Genomic DNA, 14060 nt, shown 5'->3' on the forward strand with positions numbered 1-14060 from the left:
AGGTGAGGACAAGCCACATTTCATCCCACTCGCATCCTCCCCGGAGCTCAGCTAGTCCCTGCTGCAGCCAGAGGAGAAGCTCTCGCGCATGTAGCATCCCCTGGGTGGCCTGTACCCTCCTCTAGCAAACACATTTACCGCCCTGCAAAGCACAGCCTTCTCTTCTCCACGTGTGACTTCAGGCTGTATTGTAGATTAAAAGATTTGTCTTTCTCCTTTATCCAGCAGGTGGGTCTCTGGTGGCTATTTCAATACCGTTCCTCGCATGGGCTCTGGGACGTCTGTGCTGAGGCTCTCTGTAAACTCAATTACACCGTGGTAATAGCATGGTATTGACTCAGGAGCCTCAGCAGCGCAGGACTCTTGCCGTTTATTAGTTGTTTAATTATATGGCACATCAGGCCAAAATAATGTCATTAGCTAATTAGCCCATGTTGGGGTTTTTTGTAATTTTTCTTAAATGAATGTTAACATCAGCGGAAGGTGCCAGCTCATAGCCCAGGAGGCCGGAGCCCTTCCATGCGCGGAGCAGGCCGGGGCTGATCCTGTCCCCACTTTTTCCCCAGGACCTCGGGGCAGCAGGGCGTCCCCGGCGCCCACCCGCCAGGCTCAGGACCCTGCCGCGTGGCCCGCGGTCATGCGGGGGCTGGCTGGGATGCGAGGAGGAGTGTGAAGGCATCAGAAAGCCTCGCCTCGCCAGGGCTGTCACGCTGCTCGCCCTGGCTGGTGACCGGGCGCTGCTGGAGCCTGCGTGAGTCAGGGCCCCCTTGTTGGACACGGCCGTGATTACGTGCCGCCGGGCGCGCAGTGAGATGACAATGAGCGTGAAAATGCCAGTGGTGTGTACTAGATCTGCAACCCGGCAGAGGGGGTGACGGCAGCACCGCCGCGGGGCCAAAGCCTTGGATACGTGCCTTCCCCAGGGTCCCTGCGGGAAGGAACGCCGCAGGGGGCACCCAGAGGAGCTCCTCGCCTCCCCTGCGCGAGGGCAGGGGACACCGGGGTGCTGCACGGCCACCCGGCTGAGGGCACAGATTGCCTTTGGGCTTGGCTTTCCTCGCCAGAAAACGTGTTAGGCGCAGGACTTGATCTGTGCAATTGGCACGGCTTGGGCGGCTGTTTCAGCGCAACGGCGGTGAGGATGTTCAGAGTCTTTCCACTGGCTGCCGCAGGCCTGCAGTTTCCAAGGGCTCGTGTTGCCCCTGCAGGCTCCTTCCTGTTATTTAACCCAGGCAGACCAGCTGTGGGCTTTTCTGCAAAGCATTTGCTGCTCCTAAAGATTTCCTGATATCTTTTGACCTGGCTGGGTCAGTTCCAACCTCGGAAAAATTGCGGGCCCCTGTAGACACCGTCCTGTCCTTGAAGGCAAGTGCTGCAAACTCGAGAAACTCCATGGGGAAGCCACGTACTTTTGAGAGGTTCAAGAGTCCGTAGCAAATAACTCCAAAATTAGCCATGCAGTCCTCCCCCAGGTCCTCAAAGGCATGAGTTCAGATGAATAAAACAAATTTGGAGTTAATAGACCACACTGAATTTAAAATATGACATTCCGAAAAGGGGGAAAAACCAGAAAACCTCCAAAAGTGAGAAGCTTTCTGGTTTTTCAAACCACATCTCCCCAGCACCTTACCTGATGGATTGGAGACTCTCTAGAATAATTATTTTCCAGAACGCATAATCTGTTGACAGATTACTTTTTTTTTTTTTTTTAACAAGCACTAAGAAGAAACAAAATGAGGCTTGTAAGGAGAATGAGTGACATCCTTAAGCTGGACACTGCTTGTGTGGCTCCCCGCTACTGCTGTGAGATAATCACCCATTCTCCCATGCTCCGCCGCTCACCTTAATAACTCTCCCGGGATTTGATGTAATGGTTTACATAACCTTTCCGAAGCATCCTGAATTGTGACGCGGTCAGCACTTAAATACGACATTGAGTCAACTCCGAGGCGCTTCGCAGCTTGGCGGTGCTGCTCGGGGCTATCCGGTGAAACGAGTGCCACATTTCACCACGCCAAAGCGTCCGGTGCTGCTCAGCACCCGAGTCTTGTGTCCTCGCACTAGGACTGGTTGTAGCTCTGCGGGGAGCTCGGAGGTGCCGAGGTTGTGGGGTGCCCTGGGGGGGTCCTGGCAGAGGGGAGCCCAGCATGGCACAGGGACGGCTCTGTGCACCCCTGGGGTGCAGAGAGAAGGGCGCTCTGCCGGCACAGAGGCATCACCAGCGCTTTGAAGACTCCAGATTCAATCCTCCTCTGGCACAGACCTCACCGGCTCTTTGCCAATTAGCTAATGGTGCACGCAGTTAGGTAAGCAGTTTCTGTTTTTATCCGGCCCCAAAATCCAGCCCGAGAGAAGAGCTTTTGGCCTGCGTGTGGCTGGGACAAATACCTCCGGCTTTCAGACCCCGAGCAGTGGCACGTGCTCGCCCTTTGTGCAGATGTGCCTAGCACCAGGGCTGACCCCGAGGCACCTATGGGTGCGTGCTCGGGTTCGTTTCACCCGGCTGCACGCATCCCCTCTGTGGGTACCTGCCTCGGAGCCCGCTGGCTGGATGACATTTGCAGTCAGCGGGGAGAGAAGAGGCATGGCCAGGCGCAATCCATCTGACCTTTCTCAGGCAGGAACGAGATTAATCCTGCCCCGGAGAGGCCCTTTCTCTCCGTGAGCGACATGGCATTCGTCCGACCAGGCACAGGCACGGGCTGCGTGCGGCCAGATGGGTCCCCAGGTCCCTCTCTGACCGCAGTGGCTCTGGGTGAGCGCGGCAGGCAGGGTGCTCTGCTCCTTCCCAGGGCTGGAGATGGCCACCCCAGCACCCTCCCAGCTGGGGCTCTGGCATGAACATTTCCGCAGCCCAACCAGGGGCACAGGCTGGGAGGGCAGAGCTAAAATACCCCTTTTCTGCTACCCGGGGCCGATTCTGCTGCCTTCCAAACCCTGCAGTAATCTCTGCTGTTGATTATGTATGTAAATGTGTGGCTATAATAGTCTCCCTCATGCATGTCTGTGTATATATATACGCACACACACGTCGACGTGTGTGTACCTAACATATGTGCTCTCAGCCCCCACAACATATGCGGCACGAAGCCGCCGGAGCGTGCGCACTTGTGCACCCTGGCGCACAGAGCGGGGGGGGGATGCGCCTGCCTGCGCCAGTGCCACCACGCCCCGCCGTGGCATCGCCCCCCCGCCCTTCCAGGTAGGGTTTTGGACCTGTATGGCATTGGCACATGCCTGGCTGACACCGCTGTCCCCCCAAACCCCGCCAGCGAGGCTGGTTTTCTTCCAGCAGGCATTATTTCTGGCTGGACTTTTGGGGATGGGATTGCGCTGGTACCCACGGGACGCATAAATGCCCACCCCAACCTACCTGGGGCTCCTGCTGCTCTGTGTTCTGGGCCAAAATCACTTGGAGAAGGGGCTTCTGGGCAGCAGTGTTGTCCCTTTCGCCCTGTAGCGAGTCCCACGTGGCTGCAGGGTGTCCCCAGGCCAGTGCTCAGCACCAGTGTTCAGGATGTTTAATGCAAAGCCTCCGGGACACCCCGAAATGGGGTCGCAGGGCTCCAGAACACCCCAAAATGGGGTTCCACGGCTCCAGAACACCCCAAAATGGGGTTCCAGGGCACGTCCTGCAGAAGAAGAAGCAAAGCAGGAAGATCCAAGGAACTTGCAGGTGCACAGCTGAGAAAGCTTTTCCTTAAGAGAGCTGTTGGTGTTGATGGCATCAGTAGTGTCACTGATGGAGAAATTCAATCACTTCCAATGAGGGAAAAATAATTGTCTTTCGAGGTACAGTAGGTTGTTGTCATTTTCCTATGACACACTCCATCAACTTTCAATTTCTAGCACAAAAGCCCTTCGTTCTTGCTCGGGCCTCTCTAATCCTTCGCGGTGAGCGTTCGAGGCACAGGTGCTGCGGGCTGGCCGAGTCCTGGGGGGGCAGAAGCACCCAAATGGTGCCAAAGTGAGCGTCACCCAGACCCTGAGCCTTGAGGGGCTGTGAGCAGGCAGGGAAGGCGGGCAGGGAGGCCAGGCAGGGAGGACAGACGGGCAGGGAGGACAGACAGGCAGGGAGGACAGACAGGCAGCGGACGGGGAGAGGCGCACAGCGGTGACTCCGAGCAGAAGCGTGTGTGCTGGGAGGGAGAGCTCGGCACCAAACGCTTCCCTGCCCCTGGGTGAAACAGGAGGTGATTAGCAGCCTTGTCCTGACGTCCCAGCCACAGGGCCTTCTCCTCAGGCGTTTAAGGAAGAAATACATATTGAAAAATACTGCTCTAACAGAGGGAAGTAATGATGTGTTTCAAGGCAGAGATGGTATCATTCATAAAGCCCGTGCTGCTTAATTACTTCAGCACCATTTAAGAGAGGAATGATTTCCTAGCGAGTTTCTGGTTTGTTTTCCCTCTGTCCTGCTGCATCTCACCAGGGCTCCTGCTGCTTGTCAGACCCAGTGGCCCCCTGCCTCCAGCCGCAGCTTGGGGCCAGCTGCCAGCCCGGGGACCCACCGGCCATCACTGCCACCACGTGCGGGTCCCCCAGGGATGCCCCAGCAGCTGGGGGTGCAGCGTTCCCGTGGTGTGGGGCAGATGTGACGCTGTGTGGTGTGGAGGACACCATGTCCGCTGGGCACGCACCTGCCCTGCCCCGCCTGGGGCTCCGTGGGGTCACCAGCACCTTTTTGAGCTGCCCTTGTGCCCCATGGCAGCCGCTCACCCCCACCTGCTGCCCCCACGGCCCCTCGTGGCTCCCCAGGACTGGCTGTGCTCCAGAGGTCCCTTCCAACCTCAGCCGTTCTGTGGTCCTGGTTTTGGCCAAAACAGCTCCCCACAGGCCTCAGGAGGTCCCCCCGAGGAGGAGAAAAGCGTTTCAATGGCTTTAACCTGCTGCACCTTGTGGTGCTTTCCTTTTGCCTGTCACGTCTAGCCTGACGTTATTTGGGTAGGAGCAGAGGGGTGGGAGTTTAGAGAGACAAAATGGTGCTTTCTTTTTTTTTTTTTTTTGCATTCATGAGAGATTTCAAGCGACACACACACAATAATGTATCACCCAGCCCTAGTAAAGCTTGAATGGTTTAAAAATACGCTCCTGAACTTTCCACCCCTGTTCGCACACAGGCATCATCCCTTTGGGGTCTGCACTTTGGCAAGAACAAGCAAGGAGTTAAGCAGCTCGGCAAGGCGAGCTATTTATGGATGTTGCAAGCTCCCAGCTCCTCTCCGATACCCCATTCAATCCTTTAATTATCTGCAGTTGTTTCGTGCCGCGTCTCACCGCACGCTCTCAGGGGGAAACCACTGGGGCTCTGCCAGCTGGTGGGGAGTGGGGTGGGGAGGGGGCGACTGTGCTGGTACAGCTCAGCACAATTTGGGATGCCATCGGGTTGCTCGTTGGAGGCCGGGGGCATGGCCACGGGGCCTTCTGGGCCAGTGCTCCCAGAGCTACGTGGCCACGGGGGCAGGCTGTGGCAGCGGCGGCACCAAACCGCCAGGTTCAGTCCCCTGTGTCACCAAACCCTCGCGGTGACATCCAGCCCAGAAAACGCACACCACGCCACGGGAGAGAGAGGGTGGAAGCAGGAGGAGATGTGTCTCCTTGCCAGCTCTGACGTGGTTGACCCCAGCCAGCACTGTTTGGCTACAGCCCTGCCAGGCTGGGAGAAGAGAGCGGCTGATGCCAGGGCTCTGCACCAATTCCTGCTCCCCTGGCAAGCCTGCCCAGCTGTGGGTGTGCTCCAGGGTAACACGGGAGCAACCCCTTCGGCATCCCTAAACCCCAGTGAGGATGGTGCTCCAGGATCGTAAGAATATTAGTTAAGCCACTAATAGTCTTAGGGTAAGTCTGACAAACAAGAAAAGAGGTGAGAATAATCTCCAGCTCCCGGAGCTGCGTGGCTGCTAATGAAAGCTGCTCTCTGAGCATCCCCCGTACATCTCATCCTCACCTCACCTCCCTGGGCGTTTTACACCCCTGGGGCCAACTCTCCCCAAGCCTGGCATCTGTATCCCATGCTCTGGGACCAGTAAGAGCTGGGGACTGGTTACACTGGTCTCAAAAAACTTGCTCGTGGGAACTTGGAGGTTCCCACACTCAGGCTTTGCGCATTTGCACCTCGCACCCCTGCCTTGCCTGGCCTGGCCCTCTCTTGGCACCGGGGCTCCTGCAGCCATTCGCCGCGCTCCCAGAGCCCGTCGGGAGGGCAGGGAGGCTGCGGCCAAGCCCTGGCACGGTCCCGGCGGGCAGCGCACGTCCTCCTCCATCTGCCGCGGCAGCCGGAGGCATGGGCAGCCCTGCTGCGTGCACCTGGGCTCGGGGAGTGAGCCCGCGTGCCTCCTCCTGGGCCCCTTCCCTTCCCCGTGGGGGAGCGGGGCCGTGCTGCCAAGACCCCTCTGGCAGCTCATGCGTCCACGGCATCGCCAGAAACCGCGTGCTTTTGGGGGGGACAAACGAGTTGAGCTCTGCCAACAAAGGCAGAGCTGTCCCCGAGGCTGCCCCGGCACTGGCGGGTCCATGCTGGGCACCGGCCCCATAACAGAGGGTCGGGGACAGGGACACCCCACACCTGCTTCCAGAGTGAGGGTTGGGTTTGTTATTGGTGTTAATTGCTTGATACTTGCACTGTGTTTCCTACCCCGTAAAGACTGAGTCAAAAACCAGCGCCCCGAGGCACCGCCTCCATTAAACTGGTGTTCATTAGAGGTGACTTCGTGCTACCTCATTAGGCTTCTGTAATTGAAGGAGTTAATTGATTATCAATACTTCCAGTTCCCTCTTCCCATGCCTGCGAGGCCCTGCCGGGTCTTCTCCGGGTCCCCCATTCCTCACGCGGCTCTGCCTCGCCTCGCTGCCGGCAGCATGGGGTGGCTGCGTCGCGCACCGGGGCGGCTCAGGGAACGTCCCGGTGCCACGTCGGGGTGCCAGCACCGCTGGCTCCGCTGCAGCAGCACCCTGACCGTCCTCCTTGGGGCCCCTTGGTTGCAGCACCTTTGCCCTGATTCGGTGCTGGCTCTGTTTAAAACCCTTCCCGTAGCTCCCCTCTCTGCTTTTCAATGCACATGCATTATAGCTGGGGAGGGCGCGAGTGAGGGCTCAGCCCCAAGCGGGTGCGAACGCGGAGCCTCCAAGCCAGCTGCTCCCAAGCCCAGCTCGCCGTGCCCGGCGGCACAGGGACGAGGGCAGCGGCTGCAGGGGCACCGGCTGCGGGGGCACCGGCTGCGTGGGGGCGGCCGTGGCAGCGGCGGCGTGGGCGCGCTCGCTCACTGCTTTTCCTGTGCGCGGGCGCCGTGCCCGGCTCCCTCGCGCCGCCACGTGCTGCCTGAGTCAGCCACACGCCTGCTGCTTTTAGCCGCGGCCTCCTAGCACCCTGCCTCGCTCAGCAAGGGGGCAGGGAGATGTTCGGCTTCCCCCGTGCCGGCCCTATGTCCCGCTCCCCGTGCTTGTGGTGCCGGGCGTCCCTCTGTCCGTCGGCTTCGCGCCCGAGCTGGCTCTGCCGGCAGTGAGGCGGCCGGTGACAGCGAGAGGCGAGAGGAAAGTGTCGCTCACCACCTTCGTTAGTTTTAACTAACAAGCTGTTTATAGGAATGACATGACACCTGCTTTCCTCTTTATAAATTCAATAATTTATGAAAGGTATTAAAGGCAAAGCGGCCTCCCGGATGAAGGCTGTGATGCGTGCGCTCTGGGTGTTAGCCAAACGGGACAGCGAGCCGCACTTGAATAACGCACGGAGATATTTACCCTCTCCCTCTATAAATTATTAAGGGGCTTTTTGCACGTAATTACGCGAGCTTTAATGTTTCTCACTCCCTGCTTTTAATCCCTTTTGGCAAGTCGCCAGTCCACTTCTGAGGGAGCCGAGCAAGCAGCGAGCTGCTTTGAGGGTTGCCGCCGACGTGGGTGTCGCAGGAGGGGGCACCGGCATGGTCCCAGCCCGCGCGGCACCGCTGTGGCCGGGGCTCCCCGCACGCCAGGCAGGGGAGGGAGAAGCAAAAGGCGCGAGCCCTGGGGCCGGGGCCAGGGCTTGGCCCCGTGGTGGTGGCCGTGGGAAAGTGCAAAGCAGGCTTCAGTGTTTTAATTGCTCTCCAACTGTGCATGTAAATCAATGATACACAGGTGTAATTGGGCGTGCAAATGTCACCAGGCAGCTGTTTACATGTGCGGCGTGCATTAGGGGAGCGTGGATGTGTGCAAAGGAAGGCCGAATGTCCGTGATGCTGACGCTGCCGGGGGTCTCCGGGTGCTGGGTGCGCCACCTCTGCTTCTGGGGCTCTGGCTGCCCCTCGCCCTGCCCCTGCCCTCCCTCACCTTTCCCAGCCTCCAGCGGCGCTCAGCTCCCTTCCCAGCTCCCCAGCATCACCCACACGGCCCTCTCCTGGCTGCACCGTGCCCGTCTGTGCCTGGCACACCGGGCAGGGCCGAGCCCCTACCAGGCACGGAGGTGAGGAGCCTCCTTCACCCCCTCCAAGCACCCTGACCCCGCTCTGTTAGCAGCCAGGCATTTGTGAGTCAGCCCAGCGGGACCTCCCTCACCCCCCCGCAGTCCTCCTCATCCGGCACAGACTTTTCTCTTTTGGCACGACTCTGATGTCCTCTGTGGTCTGCCAGCCCTCTCTCCTTTGTGCAGAGATCTTTAATCATTGCTTTGTCCCATTGTGCAGCTCCTATTCTTATGCCAGGCTGTTAAAAAGCTGTCACTGTCGTAACTTCCTTGTCCCAGAAATTATCTTTTATCTCCTGGATGTGGGCTACAATAGACGCTGAGATGCTTGATATTATTAATGCCTCCTGGATGTGTGTCAATGAGCTTAGAAATTTAACGGAGCCTTTTCCACGGCGCGTTCGGGCTGCTGGGCACTCGAGCCAGGCTCGCATCAGGGCACGTGGCCTCTTTCTCTTGGGCCTCCCAGCGAGGCTGCTCGTGGGGACAGTGGTGACGTTGTGTGGCTCCCGGTGCTGCCATCCCGAGCGGGCGGCTGCCGGCTGGAGGATTTTTGGTACACCGCCTCCTTGTGCTCCAAATCAATCAGCTGGCCAGGGCAAGGAGCGGTACAAGGCAGTACAGAGAGAAACCATTATGACAATACTTGATAACGATCCTCAATTTCGCTCAGGAGCAGGCGTACGCCGCAGAATTTGGACTCCCTCCAGCTGATAATGAGAAGCCACTGGACTGACTCAGCCCGCTGCGAGGTGGCAGCAGCACACATCCAGATGGCCGCGGGGACGGGGGAGCAGGCACATCCTGCCTTGCCCCTTCATCCCACCGCCCCCCACGCACCCCGAAATGTCACCGCCTCCGGGAAGCAGACTCCCGAGACCCGCCAGCATGTTTTCCCCCTGCCCGTATCCGCAGGGCTGGGTGCTCGCAGCCACCCTTGGGCACCGGAGCTGTGTGCGTGGTGCACGAGACACCCGGCTTCTCTTCCCCTCCGTGTCCTGAGCAGCCGGGAGGCTACGGCAGCCTTCTCCAGGGCTACTTCGTGCCGGGTGGGGTTGAGGAGCCGTTTGCCATCCGGGCTCGTGGGAAATGCAGGTCTCTGTCCCTGTGGGCGGAGGGAGGAGGCTGGAGGGGCAGGCAGCAGATCTGGCGTTCCCAGAGCCGCTGCTGGCAGCACTTCAAGGTGTGGTACATCTTATCGCAGCCTGGCATTTGCACGTATTTTCTCAGCTCAGCTTGTTACGACAAAAGTGTGAAAATTTGAAAAGAAAGGGAACTATAAGAATAATGGCACTAATTAAAACCCATCTCCCTCCTGCCAGCTCAGCCCTTTCCGAACCTTTTGTGGGATTCCTGGGCACGTGTGCCCAAACCAGGAGGGATGCTGCTGGGGAACATCAGAGCACGCCCCAGGCGGCCCCCTCCAAGGGCAGCCCTGCGTCCTGCTGCCCGGGCAGGGGCTCGCAGCCCGGCAGGGAGGTGGAAGCCGGCACAGCTCCCTGCCTCCTGCCAGCAGAAGGGAACCATCTGCTGCGGCCCGTCGTCATCTGAGGACGGCAGTGGCAAGGAGCTGGAGCATCTGTCTGAGGGACGAGCCCCCCCGCAGATGGACGCCCAAATGTTCTCGCCGCTCCCCGCGGGGCTGCGAGGGGAAAACGGCCCAGGGCTCCTGCGCCCAGTCCCCGGTCCCTCGCCGCCACGCCGGGGTGGGGACGGCTGCCGAAAGCTGGTCTTGGGAGGCCCCCTGCTTCCCGGCAGCGAATAGCAGGGCTCTCGCCCAGCCCTGCCTGCGCGCCGTGCTCGCCGGGCCTTTCGGAAGGACCGAGGTGCAATTCCCCCCTTCTGGCACCAGACAATGCCGGGAATTATTCTGGAGTGTTATTACCGAGCGGGCAGTGCCCTGCACTTTAGCGGGGCTTTCACAGCGTGCTCGGAGGGGGGAAGCTCTAAAAACAGCGCTCGGAGCTCTTAGCCTGTCTTTTGTCCTCTGTTTTTTCTGGCCGTGTTCAGTTTGCCGGCTTTGTCTGCGTGTTGCAAAGTGCCATCAGCATCGACGGCACCGCGGAAACACCCGTAACAAGGAGAGGCATCGATCCGTGCTGCGGAGAGGCCCGACCACCACGCGGAGGGGCCACGCTGGGTTTCCTGGATGGCAGGAGCAGGTCGCGGGCACGCACACACACACACACGCACACCCCTGCCCTCGCCCCGTCCTGCCTCGCTGCGGGGCCGGCGGAGAGGCCTCCTCCCGATGGGGGCTCTGGGAGGAGCGCGCGGGGAGGCAGCAGGCAACGAGTGGGCAGCAGCGCGTGCGGGAGCGGCGCTGGCGCTGCGGGAGGAGTGATTCAGCCCTCAGCTGGCGAGCTCCCGGTGCCCACCCTTTGTTTATTCCTGCGCCGCTCGAAGCTCGCGTGTGCCGAGCAGGAGGATAACTGTTATCTCCTCTGTGGGCTCCGGGGAGGCAGCAGCCTCCGCCTGAGCACGGCGGGAGGCTCATGCGGCCCGGGCTTTGCTCCGAGCCCAGGGTTTGCTCGGGGTGGCTGCTGGGGTCCCGTGCCCCACGGCGGGCACACGCGGGAACCTGACCCAGCTCGGGCAGGAGAGGCCAAGGAGGGATGGAGGCTGCCAGGGGTGTTGTCTGCATGGGAATCTCCGCCCCTGGGCTTGTTAGACGGCTCGTGGAGGAAGGCCAAGCCATCGTCTTCCTCAAAAGCTCCCACTGGCTGAGAGAGCCGTCCGAGGGAAGGCTCATGGGACTGGTGTGGGGACTTGGAGCCTCAGCCTGTGCCAACGCAGCCAGCCTGGCTGCTGGCTCCCCGTGTGGCTCCTCGGCCCGCCTTGCCGGCGGCACTGTAGGGCTGGCAGAAGCGGGGTGGAGCAGGAAGCACCCGAGAGCCCCGCTGAAAGGGAGCAGGAGGGGAAAGTGCACATGACAAGCAAAGTTTGTGTCCATTTCTGCTGGAGAAGCCAGCCTCCGATGGGAGAGCGGGCAGTGGGAAAACCCCCTGAGGGTGCTGGATAAATCAGTGTCCGTTTTGGAGGGGGGCGAAGCCGCGGGCAGAGCTCAGAAAGTCCTGGTACGATGGTACCGGTTCGGGATGCGCCGAACCGGGGCCTTTGGGGGCAGCAGCGCTCAGACCCGGCCCGGGGGCCTCCCCCGGCCCCGCAGCCTTTTCCCTACAGAGCGCGGGGGGCGCCGTGAAAGCCGGGGAGCAGAAAGCCCCGCGCGGCAGCAGCGGGACGGCCCTCCGCGGGGACGGGGGGCAGCCCCGCACCTCTCCCCCCCGCCCCGAAGCAGAGCCCGGCCTCGCAGCCCGCACCGAGGCTGCGGGAGGAGGGGACTGGAGGCCGCCCCCGGCCCCGCACCGCCCCGCTCCCTCCGGCGGCTCCTCCCGGAGGGGAGGCGGGGGCCGGCAGCCGAGGCTGCCTCCCAGCCGGCCGCCCCGCAGCAGCCTCGGCCGGCGGCAGCGGACCCGGGCCGCGCCTCCCCGCCCGCCGGGGGGGGCCATGCCGCCGCCGCCGCCCCCCCGCAGCACCGCCGCCTCCCCCGGCCTCCGCCCGGCGGGCGCGGAGGGGAGGCCGCCGGCCGCCGAGCGTCCCTAGGGCGGCCCCGGAGCGGACGCCGGGCGCCGGGGGGGGCCGGGAGCCGGGCGGACCCGGGGGCGCCTCCGCCGCCCGTGCGCCTCCCGCCCGTGCCGGCGCTGCGGAGAGGGGGAGCTGCGTTACTGCAGGTGGAGGCTGTGGCGGAGGAGGGGGGGGGCCGGGGGAGATGCCATTTCGGACCGAAGGAGACCGCCGGCGAGAATGAGATGCAGGTAAGAGGGATGGGGAGGCTGCCCGGGGGGCTGGCGGCGCGGCGCGGCTCGGCCCCTGCTTCTCCCCAGCCCCGCGCCCTGCCCCGGCCACCCGGGGCTGCCTCGCCCTGCGCCGCATCCTCCTGCTGTGGCAGCCTCCTCCTCCTCCTCCTCTTCCTCCTCCCCGCTAGCCGAGCGGATCCCGCGTTCAGGTGGGGCACGGCGCAGCCTGGCAGGCTCCCTGGGCGCCCCGCAGCCCCCCGGCGCGGCCGGCGAGGTTGATGCTGGGGGAGGCTGCCCCTCTCCCGGGCACGCCGCGCACCGAGGCACGAAGGACTTCACCCGGGCAGGGCGAGCTCCCAGCCCCCAGCCGGGAGCCATGGGGGGCAGTTTGGCCAAGGGGGACTGCCCCCCGCCGGCGCCAGCCCCCCAGCCTGCAGGTAGGTGAGCCGGGGCTGTGGGGATGTGCTGCCCGTTGGGTGGACGATGGACCCCCAGGTTTTTGGGGAGCCGCTGAGGGACCCCCCTCCCCCCCCCAGTCTGGGCTCAGCCCCCGGCACGGGAAAATGGGAGTGGAGGCAGCGAGGGGCTGCCAGCCCGGTTTGTGCCCGGCAGAAAAAGGAGGGGTTAATGTTGAAGGGGCAATGTTGAAGGGGTTAACGTTGAAGGGGCTTCTCGGGGCAGGAGGGGTTGGGAGGATGCCAGGGAGCCTGCTGGCCGGCCGGGGAGCCCTCCCAGGCAGCGCCGGCGCTTGTTGCTCCTGCTGCTGCCTTGAGGGTATCGGATTTTTCACCTTGCGCCTTGGAAGTGGACATAGCCCGGAGCGAAGGGCAGGGGCGCGCTGTGCTCCAGGTGCTGGGGTTGCCCCCGCCGGGGAGGACCGGTGCCGTGGAAGTGATTTCCACCGGGAGGGAGGCTCGGCGAGGGCGGGCGTGAGCGTGGGCACCGGCGGTCATCGCTCGCTCCACGCCCTGGTGCGTGCCGGATCGCAGAGCCGGGGCTCAGCCAGCCCTGCCCGGCGGTGCCCATCCATGCCAGACCCCGTCCCCCGCTGCTCCCCGTGGCCACAGAACTGGGGGTGAAGCACCCGGGGCAGCCCTGCTCGGTGGATCTGCTCCTTTCCCTTCCTCCCTCCATCTCCCCCTGCTCTGCAGCACCTTGGCGTGGGCTCTGATGTCCCTTCCTCGCCGTCCCAGCCCTCCTCCAGCCTTAACCCTCAGCTCCCCACGCTGCCACCTCGAGCAGCGCCGAGCTGACCTTCACACCCGCCTTCACGCCCCCAGGGCTGCCCACCCCAAAGGCAGCCCCCCAGCTCCGTGTCGCTGCTCAGCCCCACACCGCAGCACCCTCTACCCCCTGCTTCAAACCTCTCCTGCCTCTCTCCCAGGTGCAAATGGCCAGCACCGCCCCGAGCCTGTCCCAAATGCCCCCAGCCTGTCCCAAACGCCGAGCTGCCCTGTGCAGGGAGCCCTGCTCAGCCCCCTGCCCGTCTCAGCAGCATGGCTGTGGCCAGCGGCAGGAGCTGCCTGGGCTGCCTCTGCCTCCCCGCCTCCTGCTCCTGGCTCCTGCCTGGGGTGCTCAGCCGGCAGTTTGGTACCGCGGCGAGCAGTGGGCTCGGTGCTCTGAGCTTAGCGAGAGCGGTGAGCGAGGCTGAGAGAGAAATGCATCCCAGGGCTGAGCATCCATGCCTTCCTACAGACATGCTGGGGCCATTTTCCCCGTAACCAGGCCTCCTCCTCCTCCTCCTCTCCTCCCCTCTCCTCTCCGGGGACTCAGACCCGCCGAACCTTTTTGCGGGGGGATTAATTTCGAAGCGGATGGCTGTG

General features: G+C 62.4%; 1 protein-coding gene across 3 annotated transcripts in view; it reads left to right on the plus strand.

Moving 5' to 3' along the window:
• LINGO1 (leucine rich repeat and Ig domain containing 1) overlaps positions 1–14060 on the plus strand; it is a 136094-nt gene that overhangs the window by 110124 nt on the left and 11910 nt on the right. Inside the window, exon 1 of one of the 3 annotated variants that reach the window (XM_083850802.1) lies at positions 11533–12255. The exons of 1 other annotated variant lie outside the window; for it this stretch is intronic. In XM_083850802.1, coding sequence (XP_083706928.1) covers positions 11539–12255 — 717 coding nt within the window. In that variant the 5' untranslated portion in view covers positions 11533–11538. Of the gene's footprint in view, positions 1–11532; positions 12675–14060 lie in introns of those variants that run through there. One more of the 3 variants, XM_083850804.1, reaches the window with a different exon arrangement.

Source organism: Anser anser, assembly GCF_964211835.1.
Source record: "Anser anser genome assembly, chromosome: 10".
Taxonomy (NCBI): domain Eukaryota; kingdom Metazoa; phylum Chordata; class Aves; order Anseriformes; family Anatidae; genus Anser; species Anser anser.